Genomic DNA, 23,756 nt, shown 5'->3' with positions numbered 1-23,756 from the left:
CAGCTAAGGACTTTGGTATTTGTCTCTTGGTGTTACATACAGTATTTTCCATGCAGGGGAAAGTTGGCTTTTGGATGTATTAGCAACTCTGATTTACTACAGGCATGTGCATCCAAGGTCAGGATGCGGCCCTTCCAGGCTCTGTCACAAGGCCGAGCGCTGGCAGGAGCCGAGCGTGCAGTGGAGAACAGCTCCCTTTCGCACACTTACCCAGCTGGGGGAACATCTCACATTTTTGAAGCACATGCTCTGCAGAGAGTGGGGTGGAGGTCAGCAGGGGAAGAGGCTCTCCAAAACCCGACATGCATCAGCTCAGAGAATGGTCATGTTTATACAGCCCTTGTGCAAGTTACATGAGCTCTTTTTTTTTCCCCCCCAGTAGATGAATTTATTGCTTGAGAAAGATGTGGGAGATGCAGGGATGCTCCTTTCATCTATGTTAACTTAAAGCTACTCCTATGGTAAATCAGCACGCAGACATGCCCTGAAGCACGGCACACACGCAGTCTTGATTTCAAGCCACCCGAGCAGAGAGCTCAGAGCAGACCCCGACAGTCCAGCTCTGCTCTCACCTAAGCACAGTTTTGATAGCTGCACAAGAAGATCTTACATTAAACAATTTTCACTGGCTCATTACTGGACAAAACTTCGCTTTGAACTGACATTTTCTGGGCACGATGACTGCTTTGAAGCAGGAAGACAAAATTAGTGCAGAGAGTTGGCAGGTGAAGAAATGAGAGGTTTTGTTTTTTTTTTCCCCCAGAAGCAGAGCTGTCCAGGAGCTATGGAAACCTTGTTTGGCTAAATAAAAATGCAGAAAGATAACAAGGCTTCATATTTTCCAGCAACGTCTTCACTGGAACAACATGCTATCTGTGTGTGCTAGAGGCTCCAGAATAGTCAAAGCCGCTCCTGAAAGTAAATGTGCTGTGCTATTTTCCACAACTGGTAGTAAACGCTGTCTCCTACCTCCCCAGGAGGGAAAGAAACAAAATCAGCGACTTAGGAGAACCCTGGGAAGAATTACAATGAGCTTTCAGCCAGGTAAGGCCCTTTAGGGGAAGGGGCTGGTCCCTTCTTCAGTCTGCTCCCAGTGCCTTTTTGGGACTTACACCTGAAAATTGGGTCAGAACCTGCCCCCAGCTTACTTTTACAGAAAATGGCAATCCTGACCCCATACAAAGCCATGGAGGCAGGAACAAAAGGCTCAGCTTTTGGAGCACACTCTGGGGGTAAGCTGAGTTTGGTGGCATGGCACGGCAGCAGCCTTTGAGGAACACCAAAGCCGTTCCCCAGACAGGGGCACTGGGTCATTCGGCTTCCCAGCCTGGGCCAGGTACGCTGGCACGGCGAGGTGCCCGGGGTAGAAGCTCGCTCTAGGAACTGGGCAAACAAGTTCTTCCCTAGGAGATGGCAAAGGCTCAGGAGATGTATTTAAAAATAACATTAACAACAGAAAATGCACATTTATATAGTACATTCCTGAGCCTTTTACTGTCATTGAGTCCGATAGTCCACAGCACTCAAGCACCTTTGCCATCTGCCATTGTGCTAATAGCACCAGCCACATTTCTGAGCACTGCTTACGGTTTCCAATGCGATACTGAAAGTGAAAATAGACCCACACTTGCCCAAATCATCCTCTCTTTTGGAAACCTCCTTCCCCTTTCTTTCAAGTCCTCCCCTGTGACTCTTCAGCTGTTAAGTCGGGATAATAGAATGGAGCATTTCATACTCACACAGGGATGTGAGCTGCTCTATCCACACAAATATTTCTCCAGTTCCCCTCCAGCTCAGTCTGCAGCAGTCCTCTCCGTGCTGGTTCTCCAAATCCTGTGCCTCCACTGGCTCCAACCCTGCCAGTTACTGGAGAACAAGTCCTGTCCAGCATCTATTTTAGGGTTTTACGCTGCTGCACATCACTGTAACACTTTCCACGTAAGAATAATAGGAATTATGAAGCCCAGTAGGAATAGTCCTCGTTATTCCCATAGGAATTACCACAACTGTGTCCTGAAACAATACAGCTCTGCCCTGCAAGCTCAGCTACACGCAAGGAAAAGAGGAAAGACAGCACCTTCTCGTAATTAATTGATGTGCGCCTCAACGTGAAGTGACAGTTCCTTCCAGCCACCCAAACGCCCATGGTGGGCACCACAGTCGGCTTGCTAGAGCCACGGCCTGGCAGCTAGAAGGCTGTGCCCCACTCCTGGCTCTCCTAAATCACTGCTGGCTCTCCTAAATCACTGCTGAATGACCCTTCAAGGAGCTACAAAGAGGCGCTTTACCCGACTCTCAGTGACGCTTTCCAGGCATAACCACAGAGGGCCTGATTCTCCTCTACCACGTGCTCACTCTATTTGCACCAGTGCAAACAGAGGAAGAGGATCTAGGACATCCCCACATCAGAACGATACCAGCATCATAAGGCAAAATTCTTCCTTTTTCTTCCCAAGCAATCAATCCATCAACATGTTAAAAAAAATAAGTTTAATGTAGGTGGCATGTTTCATACAGAATTTAACAGGCACCCAAAACACCAGCTGGTGTCATGTTCTGAAGAGTTAACAAGGTGAAACTCCAACACTTCAGTCTCGTTCATACATTCACAGCCTAAAAAACAGGCCAAGGCAGCTTTGCCACCGCACGTACCATCATCCCCGGTCTTAAGTCTGCAACGCAGCCGGAGCCTCTGTCGCCCAAACACCTGGAAAGCTCTGGAGTGAGCAGGACTCACGGGGGAAGTTCTCCGAAGGGGTTGGCATGGGTCTGGGATGGACACACTCTCCCAGATCAGTATTTCTGGTATTTTTCCTAATTACTTTTGAGGCCATTTTAAACCCAGAAAATATAATAGTAATATTTAAAGCCCAAACATGGAAAGAAAAAAAATATGGATGGCATGAAGGAATGCTGACATGAAAATTTCAAAAGATTGAGAGTTATGGCCATCTATATAGTAAGAAGAGAAGACTTAACACATTTTGGAGCCTGATCCATCCGTCCCAGCATCAATGAATTTGGAAAGAGTAAAAAATCCCAAAGAACATGAACTTTGCCAGTGAGGCACAGTTTGCAAGTCCCTGCTTAAAGTGAAATATTTCTGGCAAATACCATTATAAGCCACTTGTTTGACTCTTGAAAACTTCAGCTTCCACTGTTTCCTTATTTGTTGTATTAAAAAAAATTTGGTTTTTTCCCCCCTTTATTAAAAATGCCATTTTTTTCAATTAAACTAAAAGGGGAAAAAAACCCCAGGTTATTCTTTGCATATACTTAATCTAACATTTATTCTGCCTCTTTCTCCCTCCCCCAGTTGTGGCTTGGCTCTCCTTGAGCTTGTAAGAAACTTTTAGAATTTCAGCTCCTTGAGAAAAAATATTTTGGCAGAGTAATCCTAAAAGCTTTTAAAAAAATTTCAAATTTAAACCCACTGAATTTAAATTCTGAACCACCACCAAGTTCTTACTTATTCAGCAATCTCCTGGGGATGTTGTGAGGTTTAATTAGCTCTAGTTGGAAAATGCTTTGAAGAGGAAAGCACCATAAAGTTGCCAAATACTGCTCCACTCATGTAGATCTAAAATGTTCAAATTATTACATCATAAAACAAATCATCTGAAAATTAATTCCTCTTCCTTGCCAGCATGACTTCAAAGGGACCTCACTTCCCCCACTACGCTGGTAGGATCACACCACCCGAGCACTGCAAGGTGTCCAAGTGCTGGAAATGATCAAGAATGAGAATATTCTGAACTCCACAGCGCCTTCGAGGCCTCCTTCTCAATTATTTCATCTTGGGGTTGTCTGTGGGCAATTGCCAACTTGAGATTCAGGGTGTTCTGACAGCAGAGACTTGGCAACCTTTGTAAAAGGGGAATGGGGAATCACTTCCCACTGTCTTCTAAGCAACTTTGCCCCAAGGCCTCTCTCGAGGAACATTTGGGCACTTGGCAAACGTTACTTTTTTGCAATTTGATAAGGACATGTACTTTTTCCTTGGTATGCACCACTGAATCTGGATGCAGAGGGCTGAGGGGAAGTCTGTGCAGTAATGAACCGCAGTGCAGAAGCTCTTCTTTGTTCAACTGCCGCTGCAGGAGCGTCACGGAGCAGATTCGGACTGCTTAAAGAACCACCGCCAAAGGCAGCAGCAAAAGTGGTTTTATTGAAGAAAGATGTTGTAAAAGTGAGGCTTAACAAAGTCCGATGGCAAGGTTCAATCTATTACTTACTGCACAGAGAATATAATAATGACCCAAAGTTACCAATACAAGATTTTAACGCCCTGCGATGCAAGGTTATGCACAATATCGGTCACTTACCAAAGACCTGCAGTTGGTAAGGGGTCTCCCAACCTCGAGGAGTAACCTTGAGAGGTGTCCCAGCTCAAGGAGAGATCACCGCCACGCAGCCAGCTGCTTAGCAGGGAGAGCTCAAACAAAGCTCACTCAGGCTGTCATATTTATGGAATAAAGTGGTTGGCTCGTAGTCAAATTACGTGCGATGGAAAAGGTAAGTATGAGACTCCTTGTACCCACAACCTCCTTTGTTCCTTGACCAAATTAGCCTTGGAAGAACCACCTGCTATTCATGTGTTAATCGCATGATCGGTGTTCCTGTTTCCAAGCTCACACACATCAAAGCTCACCGTGTCACCCTGCTCCTGTGTGGGTTTTCAAAGAATGGGTTGGAACTGGAGAAGTTCACAACCCCGGCACAGCCTAGACCTTCCCTTCCTTCGGAGCCTCCACCAAACTCCCACAGGGTTGGTCGAGCAGTCGAGTGTATCTGTCACAACGAGCACCCACCGGCTGAAGCAGGCACGGGTGGGGAGCCCAGTAGCACCCACACGTACCCCAAATCACCTTTTATTCATTATTATGAGCACTGAAATAGCCACTCTAAGGTGAAACAAGGTCCTACCACCCAACCAGGCTCCGAGCTGTGCCTCCTGCGAAGGGCGGGGGATGGCTGTGCCTCGCTGGGATCCCAGCTGGTCTCTCGGCTCGCGCCAGGGCTGTTTGCTGGCCATCTGGAACATGTTTCCTGCAGAAATTCTTAAGCACTGCCATCCCAGAGCTGCAATGCTCCAGGCTGACAGCTGTACTGGGGAGGAAAGCACTGGGCTGGGAATTACTGGGAATTCCCTTTGCCTACAGCGCAAAGCTGTAGCTCGAACCTGCAGGACACTGAGGACCTGCAGCCCAGAGAAGGCTCTGGGGAGCTCTACAGTTAGGAGGAAACTTCCAGACACCGGTTTGTGACACATGCTGACACTACATCTTTCCTGCAGAAACAGCCTCTGGCTCTCGCGGGGCTAATCTAAAGTTCACACCACCATGGCTCGTTATTTATTCAGCTCTGCGTGTTCAGTCTGTGTTATCTGTAACACTTGATAATGAGATAATTTCTGGGTTTGCTTTAGCTTTGGGCTTCAGACCGAAACTTCTCTATTTTGCATCCATAAGCCTACAAATCAGAGTATGTCAGCGAAGGACTGCAATACTCACAAGCTGGAATGTGAAGCATCCTTCCCTGTGTGCAAACGGGCTTTGTTCTCAACCACATTCACATCTCAGACCAAAGAAATGATAAAAGAACAGTCACGTATTTCCAGTCTTGCTTATTCTGTTATGATCAACTCCATTGATTTCACAGGGCAGGGGAAAAAAAAAAAAAAGGGTCTCCATCATTTTTTCCAACGTGTTTTTAAACAGTTCTTTAAAGAACACAGGGAAAAGAGAAGTATTCCATTATAAGGAAAAACAATCAATCAAAACCAGAGTAAACTTTAGGCCAGCTTCCGGACTCCATAAATAAAGAGTTACTTAACCAACTGCAGAGGAACGGTCTGAGATTTTCAATCAAGACCACTAAAACGGAGCTTAACTCCCTTCTTGAGCTGTTAGTAAAGCTCTCCAGAGACCCCACTCACTGCTGCAGAGGTAGGAGAGAGAATGTTTTCTGTAATTGCAGAGAACAATTATTGCCATTTCAGATTGTACTCTGCTTTCAGTCTCTCCTAGGTAAGACAGCCTCATCTTACCATATTCTGTAAGACAGAAGTACCTCTGTGAAAAAAATGGAACTAATCAATTCAGGGAAAAGTAGAACCAAATCCCAAGATCTAAACACTACAGACCACTGCAATGGGCTCCCCTTAATCATTGCAAAATGATAACATATTTGCCATGAGTGGGAATTTCAAGAGCACATGACACCAAACTCTGCTCCCATCACTCCAGTGGATTTGTTCTATTAGGGAAAGACTCAATTACTCAGCAGTAATTGCCTGAAAAGCACAAAGCCATCCAAAGCTATATAATTACATTAAAGTGAACAGAACAGTATAGTGGGTCAAAAGCACGGCTTGCAAAAAACTAAAAACAAAACAGGAAAAAAAACCCCTACCAACCCCCCTCCACTCTGTTGAATTTCACCCCCTGTTCTTAGCAGGGAATATGCAAAATTCAAAATATATAGAGAAAGGATAACACTGGTCAAGTAAGATACACAGTACATCCTGAGACATTATGGAACATTTTTAGAAAAAAGGGTGGATGGATTAAGAGCATGGGGTGCAAAGTTATCTGGCTTCTGTCCTCCAGATAAATCACTGCCTTTGTCATGCCCACAGGAATACGGAACAGCAGCAAGGTAGGCTCCTATGGACTAGAAGCAACTTATATTAACTTGCACTGTGCAAAGACAAAACACCCAAGTGTTGCACTTTGATAATCAAAATGGCACCTCAACCCTTCAAAAAATACAAATTCCAGAGACAAGTACATTAATTTATCAATAAAAAGTAGCACTGATAAATAAATTAATTTATATAAAAAAAGAAAAGAAGATATTGACACATTTTGGGGTAGAAGAAAAGTCACCTTCTCAGCCCACATGCGCGTGTTTTATTTACATATCCACAAATACCATGAAACACCATCCCAGCCCCCCCACTAGCAGCATGGTCACATGAATTCCATAGATGAGCAGTTCATTCATGAGGCTGAAGTCTACCCGCCTTCGCCCCAGTAAGAGGAGGATGATGGAGAGTTTGTACTGGAAACGCAGAAAGATCCGGATGCCAAGGTACTGAAGGCAAAACAAGATAGAGAGTGCCACCCAGAGGATGGAGGTAAACAGGCTGCAGCTGAAGTACAGCAGGAAACGGATGAATCCATACATCCATCGGGATTTGAGATAGATGTCGAAATTGTTGTACTTGGTACGCACCAAGTGAGTGGTCCTCACCGGGCCACAGGCCGAATGCAGGCAGGTCGTGTGGGGGCCGTGGAACGAACGGACCCGGCGGGGAATGGGGATTACAGGCATCAGGCACCCCACCGGTCACAGAGTCCCAGGGCAGGATTTACAGGGCACATATCAAATATTATCCATTAACAGGGAAGAGATCCGGCAGCCTGGGAACGCTAACTCTTTGCTGAATTTCCAGGAAAGAAGAGACCTGCAGGAAGGCAGAGAAGGAAAACACATTGAAGCAGCCCCAGCAGGAGGAGAGGCAGCTCGGCAGATACTCTCCGGCTTGGCGGTTACTTACAACTGCTTTGCAAAACTCAACTTCTTCGCTCAAAACAATTTTGCTTTGCTTCTTTGCTTACTGTTTACCAGGAACACATAGAGAAATACAATTCTGTTTCCGTCATCACCAAGTCAGATTCCAAACAGCTCCCTAGTAGCATGCAATGTCAGCACTAGTTATAACCTGTTAAAAGCTTTACACTGTTAATGCAGGAAAGAGAAGAACTTTGTTCTGAATTACCCTGGCTAATTCACAGATCCTTCTTAATCAAACAGCCATCCTGCAACAGTCCATCCACGCGAGTAGCAATGCTAATATATGTGGTTGCATTGGATCCCATTTCATTTAAAGGGGAAAAAAAAAAGTTCTCCAAGTACTTTTGCAAGTGAATTCTACAGCCCAGACATGGCGGTGATTGTAGATTTCTGCTCATTTCAAAACTTGGCAAAGCTTCACCAAATAAACAAACTGAAAATAATGGAAGGTCTTGCAAGAACAATGAGGCAATCGTGTTTTTCACACTCTACAGGATGCACCTCCCCTTGCTCAGCCAAGCCTCGCAGTCTCTCACTGTCATTGCATCCAGAGGCAAGGCAGCCTTTCAAAGACATCTACCAGTTTATTTCTCCCTTTGGGACCTGCAGAGATAAGTGAAATATCTTGATCTTCTGGAGTGTTTAGGATTTATAATCTTAACATCCTTCCACACACCCATTGTTGTTATGTGAGTGATGAGCAGTAGCCTGTTAGCTGCTCTCTGCTTCACCCCAGGCTTGTGATGTGCCAAATTCCGGGAATTATGAAATGACAATGCACTCATCAGATAATGCTAGAAAACAACAGGGACTTCCCCAGCCTCCTCGCACGCCCAGGCATTCAGATCTGGGCAGATCTCTCCTTTGTTGAGCCAGAAATCCTATTACTCTTAAAATTAAAACTAAAAGTAATTTAAAAGTTACTTCAAGAGTTTTTTACTTTGTTACTATCAAAAACTAATCACAGAGTAAGTTATAAGGCTGCAGGAAATTGTACTTTGATATTAAAAACCTTCTCTGATACAATGTGCATCACTGGGTAAGTCTCTTCATTGCTTCCTGCCTCAAATTGCATGTAAATGGAAATTGCAGTTCTGATCTCTTCTACTTGGCTCCAGGTTCTAATTCCTTTTCACTGTTACAGAAATTTGCAGGCAATCTGTTGGCTCTACATGAATCAGGGACTAATAAAAAGAGCATGGGTTAACTTATGATTAAAGAATTTAGGAAATCGAGGTCTGTTCCCAATTATCAAAGACACCCTCATAATTTTAGGTGTTGTCTTTGCCATAATTTCCTGCCTGTAGAAAGGAAATACTAAGTAGCTCAGAAGTGTGTTACAAGAATGTATTTTGCAAGACATAAAGTGGTCAGATACTAAACCAACGCTACTTAAAAACAACATAGTTTTGTGCCTGAAGCATGCAACCGAACATGCTTCCCACATGCTGTGTATAGACTGCTCAGTGTTTGCTTCCAGAGACATTTCTGGAGGACTAAATTAGCAAGATCGGTTAAAATTCACATACTCTGGGTTTGGAGCATCCAATTTCTGATGATGCAATCTCTCCTTACAACCACTTTCACCAGGACACAAAAGACAGTTTATCATTTTCCAGCAAATTCTTACACAGCTACTTAATCTGAGTCCCTGAGCAGCCACAGAGAAATCAGCACACACACTGTTAGAGCACTCAGCAAGACCATGTCCCAGGGACAAACACAAACCCCGCCTGCGTAAGCTGTAGTTTGTGGGGGCAAACTCAACACACTGCCTGAGCCCTGTTTTAGAAGAGGAGCTTTGATTCTGACAAAACCTTCAACAGATGAATCCAAGAGAACCACCACTCAAACAGCTCCTCTGCAGAGACTTACTCCTTGTGAACAGCAGCAGCTCGTTCCCATTTACTGTGCCCAACACATAAACAAACAGCCTTTGGTAGGTTCACGCTCTTTAGATAAACTCAAATATCAACACTGGAACGGCCACGAGCAGAGCAACATTGTGAGAATAAAATAAACTTTCTGAAATATTACATTTTTAACGGTGCTGCCATCCACTCAGCAGAAGGTCGGTAATCCGCTGCCGTTTCTGGATGCCACTTAATTCTTGCAACAAAAACGTGAAGCTTTCCTGTGACACCTGGCCTTCTAGGAAGAGTGAAAGAAACTGCTAAGGTGCTTCATAGACTCACAACACTCTACATATGACTTGATCTAAAAGATAAAATGAAAGAGTGAGTTTCAATTTGCTCATTTTGTGTGTTAAAAAGTTCAGAATTACAAGGCCCCTCCCCAAGCATGAATTTTTAATCCCATAAAGATTCTAAAAAGAATCATGCACTCAGTAATACGTGTGTTACAGCTTACTGAGACACGCTGGAAAGAATCAGCTAGCCTGTATTCAGTGGCATGCACAAAGACAGGAAAGAGGAAATCAGTTTTCACTTTCCCCTATCACAGAGCCATCACCGTTCACCCAGGACACACAAAACACGACGCAGAGAACACGCACAGCCAAGGTTTTCCAAACAGAACGTGGAAGAGCGGGCCCCCAAATCTGTGCATTGGTACGTGATGCCTAGAAACAGATTTGGACACCCATTCCTCAAGATTATTTTGGGGGGCTTTTCTGTTTTAAAACACATTGCTGTGAGGCTGGAAGTCTGAGTTGGTCTCTTCTGCATATCATCCTGCAACTCAAAGGATGTCAACTCTAGGACCCAAGCAACACGATGTCAGCCACGCTGCTGTTACCCCAAGCACCACATTAATGATGGTCTCATCAGGAAGTTAAAAATCTGAATAACCATTCATTTTGGTGAGTTTTCACTCCCTTTCCTTTAAGAATGGAGTGCATGATGAGAAAGCTACCGAAATACAGTGCTACTTCTCTTCATCTATCACACATTCCAGGCAAGGTCTGCTGTAGCTCAGGGTACTCATAATTTGTGGAGGAGGAGGGATGACAGAAAAGACCGCAACGTTCACAGATGACAGGGCTATCGGTCAGGACAAGCAGGACCAAAGTGTTCCAGAACGAGCCAAACAAGGTTAAGGACAATGACAAATAAAGGTTAGTGCTGATAAATGGAAGCAGGGAGTACCGGAAGGAGGGGAAATTCGAACTCCTCCTACATCCTACCAGATCCTAAATTAAACCGCATCGACTTGGGAAAGGAACTGAGGGCAGGAAGCCCAGCCAGGACTTCCCCGGGGCCTGCGAGGTCGAAAGTCCAGCCCAGCCCGGCCGGGCGGGCAGTGACAGCCCCGCACAGCCCCCGGCCCGCGGCTGCGACTCACCTCAGGGAAGGCGGAGCGGGAAGCGGAGGCCCAGGGCAGCCGGGCGCTGGGGTCCCCGGGCCCGGCCCGCACTCGCACGCCGCGCTCTCACGGCCCCCGCCGCGCCGCAGACGGTGACCGACCGCTGTCGCGCCCACCGGGCCCAGCGCACCCGCCGCCCCTCGCTGCGGGCGCCAGCGCAGACGGGGCCTGGGGCGGAGGCGGCCGCCGCTGCAGCAGGGCGAGGCCCGGGCCGCCGCCTCCCCCCCGGCCCCATCCCCGGGGCGTCACCCCACACTCACCGTCCTGCCCATGGCTCCCCGCCGGGCGGCGGCCGCCGAGGCCAGGTGCCCCGGGCCCGGGCGGATGGAAGGCCCGGGCCTACGGGCGAGCGCCGCAATGCGCATGTGCAGGGGGCAGCGGCGCTCCGGTTCCGGCCGGTGGCGGTGACGGCGGCGGCGGTCAGGGAGCGGCCGGGGAGGCGCGCGGCGATGGCGTCATCACGCTGCGCCGCCCTCGTGGGCCGGAAGCGGGAGGGCGCCGCGTTGCCCGGGCAACGGGGAGCGAGGAGAGCGGCCTGTGCCCGGGGCTACCGGCTTGTGCCTGCGGCTGCCGGTTTATGCGGGCGCCCCGGCGGGCCCAGCTCTACAGGGGGGGCGGGCGGGTCGCGCCTCCTGCATGTGGGGCCGGGCAGGGCCGGCGGACAGGCCTTGCCGAGGCAGCTGCGGCCTGGAAGGTGGTTCTCGACGTAAACCGGGCCGGTAGCAAACACGGCTGAGGGGATGGTGGGGCCGGCTCGGTTCGGCACCGCACGCAGGGGTTTCAGCTGCCCGTGGCCTGGGGTTGGACCTGGTCCTGAGGGTGCGGGGACATCCCCGGTAAAAGCTGCAGAGCGTACGCCATTGCCTGACACAAGAGCAGGACAAAGATTTCCCCGAGTTGCTCCTCGGTTGGACGTTTCTGACTCTGAGTGCAGTTTTGTGGCCAGGTGGATACTGCCTGTGGGCTCGAGGGTCAGACCCCGGCCTGCTGAGCGCGTGGGGTGGCGTGGACAGGCCCCTGTTAGGAGTTCATGTCCCGGGAGAGCCCACGGTGCTCCCGCCTGCGCTCCCGGGAGACCAGGGCCTCGTCCCGCTGAAGGAGCGCAAACACTTCTCGAAAAGCAAGGTGGTAAAATCGCAATGGAGGAGACCCAGAGTTCTGGGGAGGCCAGAAAGATCAAAAAAATTCCTAAAAAGCAAACAGATGGAGGAAAATTCAAAAGCAATATAAAGAGAAGGAAAAGAAACTTCCTCCCTGCTGTTTTTCCTTAGATTTAATTAGGAATTACTTTCCGTAATGGAAAGAATACAGAACTTTTTCATTGGCTCCCTGCCCCGCTTGCCATTTAGGCATCATCACGGTGGAAAAGCATTAAATAATAATAACTCAAGCCATCTGTCAATACTAAGACCTGCCACGCTGCGCAGGCAGTTGAGGCACCAGGCCAAATACCTCCCAGCGTCCCGACTGCCTCGCTGGTGCTCGCGCTCCGTTTTGGTCCCTCCCTGGTCACTTGCGGCAGCACCTGCCCTGCGGAGCAGTTTTTTTCTGCAAATATGAGTGGCCTGAGGTGCAGGACATACATCAAGGGGAAATTATAGGCAAGGTAATAAATGGTGGTGTACTCCTAGGAAATTGCTGTTTCTGTGTCTCCCACATACCTTCTGGTGGGAGGGAGAAGGGGAGGCGCGAAGCCAATACGTTTTCCCAACAGCATGAAACTGGGAACATCTGTTCAGTGACTAAGATAAGCAGGAGAGCCACGTTCCATTTATTTCCTTCCGCCATTGCCTGGGACTGGAGCCACAGCTCAGAGATGGGAATTCCAGCCCAAGCAACAAAATTATGGAGGTACTTTGGCTTTCCAGCTTTGCCTTGGAGAATTGCAGGGAATGCTGCTGAATGCAAGTGCTGCAAAGGTGGGGCTCCTTGCATCCTGCAGAACCCCTCGGCGTGGGGAAGGAGGTGTGGGGGGCTTTCCTAGCTTCCTGAAAAACTCCACTGTGCGACCCCACAACCTAAACACGTGTGTGCAAGGGTGTGAGGCAGCCGCATCAGTGCCGAGACTGACCCTTTTAATTTCTTAGGTTGGGATGACAAAAAAAGCAAGACGGCCCTATTCAGTTTTCTGCCTGAAATATTTGACCCCTTTGCTGCTTAAATGAATGTGTATCTTCATAAAAAATACACTGTCCTCAGGTCAGGTGTGAATTGAAGCTTTGACATTCAAAGAGCTACGGTCCTGAAGGAGCGCTTGTAGTTCAGCCCGAAGGGAACCCGCCCACAGCACTCCGGCAGCGCTCTGGGTTGTATTTCTTTCCTGTGCTAATTTTACTAAAGACACAACTCATATTCCTGTTGATTGAACAGTTTTGTGTTGACAGCATTGAAGATTTGTGGTGAAACTTATCATCAGCCCAGAGAGCGGGCCATTAGTACTAGTCACCGCGGCCGGCTAGTGCTGATATATTTTATGGCACGCTTCGAAGACAAACATACACATTTATATGTCACTTGTTGCAATATAAATGCTAACTTGTACTTCTTTCAAAACTTTTAATGAATTGTATACATTTCACAAGATTTATAGCATGAACCGAATGGCTCAAAATATTACTTTAAACATATTTGTCACTTTGGCAACAGAACAAAAAAAATCTGGAAGATATTGCGTTTAGAAATAAATCATAAATATATGCATCTTAAAAGAGTTTATTTCAGTCATTAATAGTTGATGGGCCCCCCCAGTGCAGGATTTAAAGTTAAATTATGCAAAATCAAAAACAAACCTTATAATACTTAATCAAACATGCATAAAACTGTCAGGGCCAAATAAATTCTCTCAATTAACTTGCTTCAGATTGTGATTGCATTTACTAATTTAATCAACACTAGAATAATTTGGAGACTGGGTAATGATAAATTACTATGGTGCTGCACATGAAGGGCCGCTAAGGTAGTGTGCTGAGACAAGAATGCAAGAAATGCTTTCTAGGCTGAGGGCAAAAAAGTAACAGCTGAGTTGTCACAATCAGTTTGTTATGGAAAGTTCTTCTTATTCCCATTTGGGGGGGAAATTTTTTCCAGTAAAGAATTTAAATGCCCGTCATGGATAGACCTTGTCTTGTTGAATGACTTCAGTGTTAGCCCACGGAGTCAATCTCATTTCAATCCGAGATGAGTGAAGAAGTCAAACCTAGGTTGGCATTTCCTCCACATTTTTTTACTCATTTTGTGAATGTGATCTTTTGCTCTGAACGCAAGGCCAGGAACTGCGACTTCCAGCCCTGCTTTCTGGCACCGATTCGTACTTTAGCCTTGGTCAAGTCACTTAGTCTGGAGCTGGAGTAACAACCCTGTAATATTGAGATGTCCTTTACCTCAATCCTTTTGCGCTTTGAATGGATCTGCACTTACAATAAAATGGGTCTGACCCCTGTCTAGAAAAAGCTTTCAATACTATTACTTGTGGAGAGCTAAACATCTCATTTTTGCAAGCGTAAGCAAGGTTTTATGGAGAGGTTCTCATTTACAGGTTCATGTGAAGGAGGCTGTAAGGTATTTGACCCTATAAAATACCTGGACCTCTGAAAATCAGACCCTTAGTTGGTCTTTAACCTTTCTACACCTATTTTACAAAAAAAATAACAATGTCCATAGAGCTGCTATAGGAATGAACTTTCATTGCAAAACTCTCTTTTTTTTTCCCTCTCTCTCTGCAAAATATACTTTCCAGAGGCTAACTGTCCATTTTTGTCCCCTTTTATTTGAAACAAGGATTGTGCTTTATAAGTGTGTAACACCAGCACTATTTGGTCCCCAGCAGAAATCAGTAAATAAAAATCTCTGAACTGAAAAGTATATCCAGAAAGATAGGTAACAAGTTTCCTTTGGTGACCGAGAAACAACTACTTCCACGGTAATTCTATAGCCATATAGATAGCCATAATTCTTAAGGTCTTAAAGATAATAAATGTGTTAACATGGTATTTTTCAGACCAGCATTCACTGCTGCCTTCCAGTTGTATCCAAAAACACCATTCAAAACCAACGGCATCTTGTGCAAACTCCCTTGGGTTTTGCTGAGCCAGCCTGTAAAGCTGAAATATAACAAATTAAGGAATTAATTCTTTCCTTTTCCTTAAAGGAGATTTAGGGTCAAGTCTGGGCCTTAAATTTTAAATGTAATCGATCCTCCCTGCAAATCTAAAGTGCAAAAGCTTGTGAAATAATTTTTCCTTATTACTTCTTTCCAGATCTCATCTCTTAGCTGAAATGTCAGCTTTAATCAGTTTGGAGAGATTTGCATGTGGTAAATAATAATGCAGTATATTAGACTAATCAAATAAAAATATGTGTAGCAGAAAGTGGAACTAATTCCCACTTCTGCAGCGCTGCAATATCTGTGTGCAGCCCCCGAGCAGCACTCGGAGCCCCGGGAAGTCAGCGGGGCTGCAAAGCGACAGCCTCGGCTTGTGTTATTTGGGGTTTTGGCAGCATTAGAAACCAACCCCCTGAACTGAAATACCCACTGAAGGCTGGAAAGCGACAGTGCCAGGTACAAATGGAAATCCCAGCGCAGATGGCAAGGTTGCAGAGCACAATGAGGGCAGGCTGCCGTGTCCCTGCAGGAATCCTAGCTCCTGTAATACTTTTATAGATATATATATTACAGGTGACTTGTGAAATATAAAACTAGACCAGTCTGCAGTTTCTAAAGAAATAAATGATTCGTGTGAGGCATGGTGAGACAGTAATGTTTGATGTATTCAATATCCATGACATATCGGCATGCTTTCTGGCATAATAATCGGCCTGGTGCTGCCGCCAGCCTTTGCTGCACTAAAAAGCAGGCAAGGCCAGGGGGTGCTCGGGGGGGCTGGGGGCAACCTGCTGCCCTTCTGCCCCTGCAAACTGCTCCCTCCCCACCACATGAAACAGGACAGAAAGAGCAAGACAGTGCCAGTGTGGGTGGCATCCCAGTGAACCCACGAAAGGCTGGTATACATTAAAAATGTGTGTCATCCTACAGCAGGGACGCTTAACATAGTGAAAGACAGAGCCTCGCTAGCCCGGCTATTCCCCCACCTCTGGAGAACGGGGAGGTAGTTATTTTAGAGGTGCTGGAGTCATGGAAAGATTCCTCCTGACCTCTGGGAGCTGGAGCAGGAGCCAGCTGCACACATATGGTGGGTGAGAAACTGTCTCTAAAACAAATGAAAATAGAATCGACTGCTTTGCCAGGGACAGGACTCCTGCCAAAGCTTGTTGCTGCATCATGTTGGCTAGCCCTGATCTGGCTGATGTCAGAAACTGCCTATTATGCAGAAAACTCTCATGGAGAAGTGTCGTTATTGCCTTCTGTTCATTTGTAGGCTAGGTCTAATGTAAGCACGAGGCGTTAGAACAGACCCAATCCATATCTGCCTTGTGAAGCTGCGGTTTGGTGGGCAGGCTCGGGAAGCCTCCCAGCTCCTCTGGCTCTGCCAAGCACTTCTCAGAGGGTGATATTTCAGGGCAAACTAACACCTTTTCTCTGGGAAACTCCGTTCCCTGTTTTGCCATTCATTAATAATGTATCTGAAGTCGTACCGTGGTAGTAGCGGTAGTACGGGTTCTCTTAAACTCGTTGCGTAGATCCATCAGGTCTGTGCAGAGGAGATTTGTCTGCTCTAGGGTCATTTCAGAACAGCAACCTGCCCTCTGGGTCAGCAGCAGAGCTGGGGCACGTCTCGTCTCTAGACTTTCCAGTGCCCCCGTCTTTATTTTCAGAGGTATTTTAACACCCTGGGAGGGTGCTCAGCACCACAGCAGCACTTAGAGCAGAAGGGCTTTGGGGCAGGGAGTTTGCCGTAGGAGCACACCGTGGGCTCTGCAGATAAATCGCAGCACCACCAGCAGCTAAACGCTAATAACCGCCCTGGGAGCCCTGCGCTGCGCAAAACGTGAGGACTCTGATCGAGCTCTTCAGTGAGGAAACACAGACCCGATCTCACTCCATCGTTCCCCAACAATTTCCTGGAGAAAATCAGATGATGAGGAAAAAAACCCACAAACACCCCCAAGATAGCCAGGCAGACTTGAACTTTTACCCCAGCCAGTTCTCCTTTCACCCCTTTTCCAATGCTTAAGCCTCAGTTATCCAACACCTGCATGCGAGGACAGGGCAGGCGCTCGGGGAAGATGGAGAGTGACAGGAGAGAGCCGAGACAAACCTTCCCCCGGCAAAGGTGTATTTCCCTGAGCTCCCCCCGCCCCCGTCCCTCTGGTGTGAATCAATGAAGCCATCTACTCTGGGCATTGGCTAAATGTCAAATTTAGAGACAGCATTCATTTTTCTGAGATCAATGGAAAGCAGAGTTTGCCTGTATTTGTTAAGCATCATTACAGAGCATCAGTCAGCGCCCAAGCCCCCCACTCGCCGGGATTAGCTGTGATGGCATCATTTTCAGCACTAGAGGGTTCACTGGGCCAGGAATCCTCCCGTGCTTTTTGTTAGGGTGCACAAATTACGTCCATAATATTTTAAGATAAATTACTGTAAGGCTTCTTTGTTTTATGACTCTTTTATTTTTTTATTTTGAAACCAGATGGGAAGAGCAGGGAACTCCCACACCGAAACCTCATCTCGGGAAACACATTGTGAGGATCAGCCCTGAGTCCCCGCGACCTGTCGCCCGTGGGTCTCGGGGCACGGGCAGGGTCCTGGGGTGTGGGCAGGCCCCAGGGGGGGTCCCCGCGGCGTGGGCAGACCCTGGGGGGGGTCCCCACGGCGTGGCCGAGCGCGGGCTGTGCCTGCGGCCGCGTCCCGCGTGGCGGTGCTCCTGCCCCAGGGATGCTGCTGCTGCGCCGGCGCCAGCATCAGCGAGGGAGAAGCTGGGAAGGGGGGAAAAAAGCAACTCCAGAAAATGCGAAGCTTTGAATTCAGCGCGTTACGCAGTGCAAAGCCTCTTCTCCAAAGCTTTGCAGAGCTTCTCTGCAGAGAAGAGGTGTTCACCAGGCACACTCCCCCTCTCCTCGGTGCCAGGGGGGTGGGGGTCCTGTCCCATCCCTCCCGAGGAACCAAAGAGGCGAGAGGGAAGCGGGGTGCATGCGGGAAGGACCCGCAGTGGGAACTGCAGACCCCTGAGCCGTCTCCACCTCTGGTTCCTGAGGGATAAACCAAACTCTCTCACCTGTGTTGGGCAAACTGCACCCTTTGTCCCTTTAGCTAACCTGAATTTTGCCCCTGTGTTCACAGGGGAATCGGCACTGGCTGCCCAAGGTGTCTGAGGGAATGTTTGGCCTCAATTTAGAAAAATCCTTTGCTGACAGTTTGAGAGAAACTTCTGGTGCTTAATACATTTCAGGAGGTTTTTTGACATTGTTTATGCTTAGACTGCGTAGCGCAAAGGAGAAAATTACTTTCCAGCATCATAACATCAGCAACATCCGTATCAGTAAAAATTATCAAGAAAAAAGGAACAAAGGATTTATAAGACAAAACTATCTTCAAATATATCCACAATTAATAGCTGTGTCTTTTCAGAGACCCTGTGCCCGGCTGGCGGGTGCCCCTGCAGCACCCTGCTCAGGGAGCGCGGCAGGATGAATCGTGCTCCTTTCTCCCTAACTTTCTGAATTTGTTGCCAGCGGATCAGCCTGTAACTTAACGGTGCAATATTTTGCAAGCAAGAACATGGAGGAGACAAAAACCCAAAGCCCTCATCAATCACAGCCTGGCTCCTGGTAGGTACAATTAGCAAGTTCTATTATCTTAAGAATGACACTTGTAGCACAGAGCAAAGCAAGGCGCACCTAATATTATAATACTGCACGTAAAAAAGGGAAGGCTTGAATTGCATTAGCATTGCATTAGATTCCCATGACTTTTTATATCAGCACTTGTGAGTTATTTATGAATTCATTTATTTACAAGGACAGCCCTTTCTGCATTCAGTTGCCATGGTTGCTTTAACTCCTGTATCCTATTAATTCTGGATGTTATGAAATAAATATAGATCAGACAATCATTGTGTGGTGGGGGCTTCTTTATTATTCTTATTTTACAGTTTGATTCCCTGTGTCCTGGCCAGAAAGACTTTAACACCAGGCATCTCTCCGGAGTATCCACTGCCAGATGGCTGGGGAGGTGATGCGGGGGCAATTCACAGAGCTCTTCCCCCTGCCAGTCCTTTCTGCCACAGAAATACAGCCTGAGCTGGGGCGAAATGCAGCAGCTGGTTCCTAGCACTGAGCCACTCTAGTTTAAGGCAGCAAGTGGAGAGCAGAGCTGGGAGTGAAAAGGGAATTTAGCAAGGCCAAGTGTTAGCATGCCAGCCCATCTGGGTCGCACAACGAAGCATCGGGCACCCTCGCCTTTGGGAACTGCCACAAAATCATTCCTGATGTGAGTTAGATCTTCCTACCTTCACCCTGCAAATAGTCTGTTTGCAAAAAAACGTGGTTATCCAAGAGTGCAAAAGTTGGCACGGCCCTAGAGAGAACCCGGAAGGTTTCTCATGCCACCTCAGAGAGATCAGAGCGTGTTTGAGTGCACGAGTTTCACATGCAGCTCTTGCCCCAGCTCCTTTTTGAAGGAGAAGATCAGTTTGGCTCCCCTGTTAGCTGAGACAGGGAGTGACTTAATTTTACAAGGGTGAGAGCTTTGAGGCTGCTGCCTGTTATGGCCAGGAAAGGGCCAGACCCCCACGGAGTGGGGATGCCCCAGCAGGCTCAGGGATTTGACTGGCCAAGAGGAGCTTGTGGTTTGCCCCTTGGAGAGGGCAAAGGTGCCATTAGGGGAGGAGGATGGTCCTGGAGCCAGGATCCCAAAGCCAACGTGCTAGAAGTGTTTTGTAATAGAATTCCACAAGAAAATTAAATCAATTACCGAGTCTAATAAAGCTCTCAAGGTTTTTAATTAAACTAAGTTTTAATTAAAGCAGCATGAGCCCATGCTCTTTTGATATTCTGCCTCAGACCCCAGAGGATTGCAACTCCTTTTTGTAATTTACATGGGCTGGATCAATCACTGGAGTCACGAAAATGTGAGAACTTTGTCAGTTTTACAGGATGAAATACTGTACGTCAGCCTGGAAACTCCGGCAGCTCAGGGCTGGGAGGGGTGCATAGACCTTTCCTGCCCTCAGCAGAGAGGAACGAGCATCCGCCTGAGCTGGTACTGTCCCGGGAAAAGTCCTCTCCCAAGCAAAACTCCTGCCATCTAATCCAGGAGGCTGCTGTTAGCAGGAAGTTTTAAGAGCTCAATAATTCCCCCGTGCCATGTCAGAGCTGGTACTTTTGCCTCCTACAAAAACATGCCCCACTCTTCCCCCAGCAGCACATATCCCAGACTGCTGCTCTGCCTTGGGGTCCAGGAGACAGGCAGGAAAACTGCAGGCAACCCAGACCCACATCCTCCAACCTGGACATCTGGTAAGTGGCCCCAGAATGTTCTGCCTCTATTTTAGTCTTGTTTTGTACACAATATGCCCAAAACATGCTTTATTTCTTAAGGAGATAAGGATCTTTATGTAACCCATTTTTCCTTAACACTAAGTCCTTTGTCAGGATTAAAGAATCCTAAAACATCTGTACGGGCTTGGGTGGCAGATGTATAGAGAAAGCAGCCTAAAATATCATGGAAACCTACTAAATGAGTTATTCAAAAAATAAAATAAAAGGACCCTCTTGCAGTTCTTACAGCCAGTTCCTGACCCCGGCTACCACAATGAAGGTGGATAACAACAGTGTGCCATCCACCGGAATTTTCATCTGAATGGTCCAAGAGTTTTTATCTGGTGCCAGAACTCAACTTTGCCAGGAGCCTCAGCTGTGCCGGAGGAGCAGATCTGCCCCGGTGAGGTGTGTTGGGTCCTCCGGAGCTGCCACGGGGCTGCATCCATCCGTCAGGAGAGTCGGAGCGGCCGGCTCAAGGCACACTGTGTAACGCCTCCAGACAGCAGCAACTTCATTTAAATTTATTCAATACTACTTAAAAATCAGTCCTTTGTATTAAGCAGATTGATGGACAGACACTTCAGACGGGGGCGAGGTTTGTGCGAACAGGAGGAAGAAAAAACTCTTCTCTTGGCTGCATCACTGTGGAAACGCGGTGCCCTGGCCCCCAGGTCGCCCTTGCCAGAGGAGCTGTGCTGGGTGGTCAGGTGAGATCCTCCCTTCTGACTGACTCCCAAACCTTTTCCCCTCTTTTTAGTGAGAATAGCATCACTTTTCCTGCCCAGACCGGTAACACCTCACTCAGGGAGGTCTCACAGGTGCTCTGTTTGCAGCCAGGAAAATCAGGAGTGTGGGGAGGTTAACGCAAGGCTGCGTTTGTCACCTCCACATCTGCCTGTAGCAGCCGACGCGCTACCCCTCACCAGGGAGCACGGCCAACGTAAAACGCCTCAGCTGGGCAAAGCGGCTGCTCTGCTCCACCTCCCCCATCACCTCCCCAAAACGTGGCACCGCTGCACACCCGGGCTGCTGCACAGACCTCAATAAACACCAGCACCCGCCTGCATTTCCCACGACAGCGGCAGCACCCAGGAGAGCGAGAGCTTTACTGCTCACCTCCTGGGCTGGCATGAGGGCGGCCCAGCTCCTGGGGTGGGATTTCAGCTGAAGAATACTGTGTGTTAAAGTTTTCCAATTTTACATTTTATAATGGAGCGGGTGCAGAGGGATGAGGCTTTTCCTACGGAAGTGTCTCAGCCCAGTGCCCCCTCCTCAAAGTCTTTTGAGTCAGGGCCAAGCAGTGGGAAGGCTGCAGGCTCTGCGGGCAGGACCTTGGCAGCCGCTGCCTGCTGCAGAGGGTTGCACTGGAGTTTTCTGTGTGCGTGAGAGAGAGAGGGATGTTTACATGAATTTTCTAAAATCAGCAGTGAAGAAAAAACATAGCAGGGAGAAGATAAGAGCCCAGTGAAAATACACTGAAGGTCTGAAAATAACCTAGAAAAAATGTCTGCAGCACCTTGCAGGGAGGGAAGTGCTAAGTGCTGAGCTATGTTAATTCAACTTGTTCAGCCTGGAAGTTAACGTGACCTGGCTGGGGCTGCTCAGGGCTTGGTCAGTCAGGTTTATGGTCTCAATTCTGGCGTATTGTGTTTCTTCCCCCTTCATTTTTACAGATTACTGCAGGGAGCAGCTCTTTTGACTAAACAAGTTGTCCTTCGTTAAGAAAAGAATTCATGAAAAGTGCATTTGCTTACAGAAGTCAACGAGGAGGAGAGTCGGGGGCACCTTCACCCACAACGTGTCTGCAGAGGGGCCAAAGGGAAACCCACCTCCAGCTTTGCCCTGGCAGGGACTGCCCCTGCAATACCATGCCAGTGGGAACCAGCATCCTCGTGCTGCTCCCACCACCACTGGGCTCAGCCCCCGGGGCCAAGGGGGCTGGCAGCGAGCCCCTCTCCAGCCTCACCCAGCATTGCCAGGCCTTGAGGCACATCAGCAGCGTCCAGGAGAGGCTGGGAGCCATGGGCTGCTTGCCCATCAGGAACTGCCCCCAGCTAGCCCTGCTCCTGACACCGTTGCTGCTAATCAGGCAGCTGGCCGGGCGCTCGTTAGCTTTAACAGCTCAGCAGGGATGGATGGACACGGTGCGTGGATGGATGGCTGAGAGCACTCAGGGGCTGCTTTCCCAATGTCTTTGCCAATACCCGTGATCAAGCCTGATGCAGCTGAAAGTCTCTAGAGCAGGTCAGAGATAACCTGCAGTGCCCGGGCCAGTTAGAGCCCACCGTTAGCAGACTCTCCCGGCCCATTTCCAGCGATCCATACAGGTCCCATCAGTCCTGGCCACAGCCAGCTCCCGCCCAGCCAGCCAGCTAAGGCCATTAGTGTGATTACTGGAGGTCGTGAAGTTCAAACCAAAATGTCAATTTTCATTTGGAGGAATGGTCCCATTTTAGGAGCAAAGGGATTTTTTTTCTCTCTCAAAGAGACCCCGGACTGTGAAATCATTGCTCCCCAAAGACTTGCAAATTTCTGACCAGCGAAAGGTGCCAATAGCTGCTGGAACCAATAAAAAGATTAACAAGGGTCACCGGTGCTTTCCTCTTTCCCTGCACTCAAAAGCTCTGGGGCCTATTTTGAAGATATTAACCATTGCCTTTACCTTCTGCACATTCATCACCAGGTTTGGGGTCTTTATGGATTTATTGACAAGACATTGCCATTAATCTTACCTGCAGAACGCCAGCCTGGGAGTCACTTAGGTTACATCACCCCTTCAGACAGGAGCATTTAGCCAGAGAAGTTTCAAAAGGAAGATTGAAATAAGACAAAGTAGCTGGTGGGTGAAGCGGGGTGCTGCTCGGCGAGGCCCTGGGGCAGGGAAAGCATACGCTGAGAAGCCTCGGCGAGTTTGTGAAGGCAAAGACCTGACCTTGGGGAGACAGCTGGGTTCCGCTCATTGATTCAGCGGGGTCAGGATGACACCCTCGTGCTCTGGGGTTAATGATCCACATCTGGGGCGATTTGGGAAGGCGGAGAGCTGGCAAGAAGACTGATCCTGACCCTGCTGGGAGTGTCCCGATGTGGTTATTGAAATTTTAGATGTCTCCTTTCTGGAGAAACTCAAAATAGCTCCACAAGACCTTGCTGCTGGGAATGCTGGCTGGGCTGCTGGCACCGGGGGGTGGCACACGGCGAGGCTGGGTGGGGTCCTGCCCACCTAGGAGGTGTCACACTTTTAAAGTGGGTTTTTCCTTCTATGTCATTATGTTAAATAATTAAGTCTGTTCCATCTTTACCTACTGACAATGTGGCACTTAATTAAGTGGTTTAATTAGAAGCTGGCAGCTTTAATTAAGTTTAGGACTGTAGAGGTGACTGGGAGCCTCCAGATGAGTCGCAGAACCTTT

The 23,756-nt window shown here is 48.0% G+C and overlaps 1 protein-coding gene across 3 annotated transcripts; it reads right to left on the bottom strand.

Moving 5' to 3' along the window:
- Positions 1-6,867: 6,867 nt before the first annotated feature.
- On the bottom strand, positions 6,868-11,325 carry TMEM250 (transmembrane protein 250). Of its 3 annotated transcripts, none has more exons than XM_074891225.1 (3): positions 11,166-11,325; positions 9,619-9,798; positions 6,868-7,471 (listed from the first exon to the last, which is right to left on the bottom strand). In XM_074891225.1, the coding sequence occupies exon 3, from the start codon at positions 7,336-7,338 to the stop codon at positions 6,919-6,921; it is 420 nt and encodes a 139-aa protein (XP_074747326.1). In that variant the 5' UTR covers positions 7,339-7,471; positions 9,619-9,798; positions 11,166-11,325; the 3' UTR covers positions 6,868-6,918. The 3 variants fall into 3 exon arrangements, with proteins under 3 accessions (XP_074747326.1, XP_074747327.1, XP_074747328.1); XM_074891226.1 differs by having other exon boundaries at positions 9,619-9,732; XM_074891227.1 differs by lacking the exon at positions 9,619-9,798.
- Positions 11,326-23,756: the final 12,431 nt, after the last annotated feature.

The sequence above is a fragment of the Strix uralensis genome, chromosome 21, assembly GCF_047716275.1.
Source record: "Strix uralensis isolate ZFMK-TIS-50842 chromosome 21, bStrUra1, whole genome shotgun sequence".
In the NCBI taxonomy this organism is placed as follows: domain Eukaryota; kingdom Metazoa; phylum Chordata; class Aves; order Strigiformes; family Strigidae; genus Strix; species Strix uralensis.
This window is presented reverse-complemented; position numbering and strand designations above follow the sequence as displayed.

Coding starts and splice junctions, on each gene's coding strand:
- TMEM250 (XM_074891225.1), bottom strand. CDS start 7,338: ATGCCTGTAATCCCCATTCCCCGCCGGGTCCGTTCGTTCCACGGCCCC.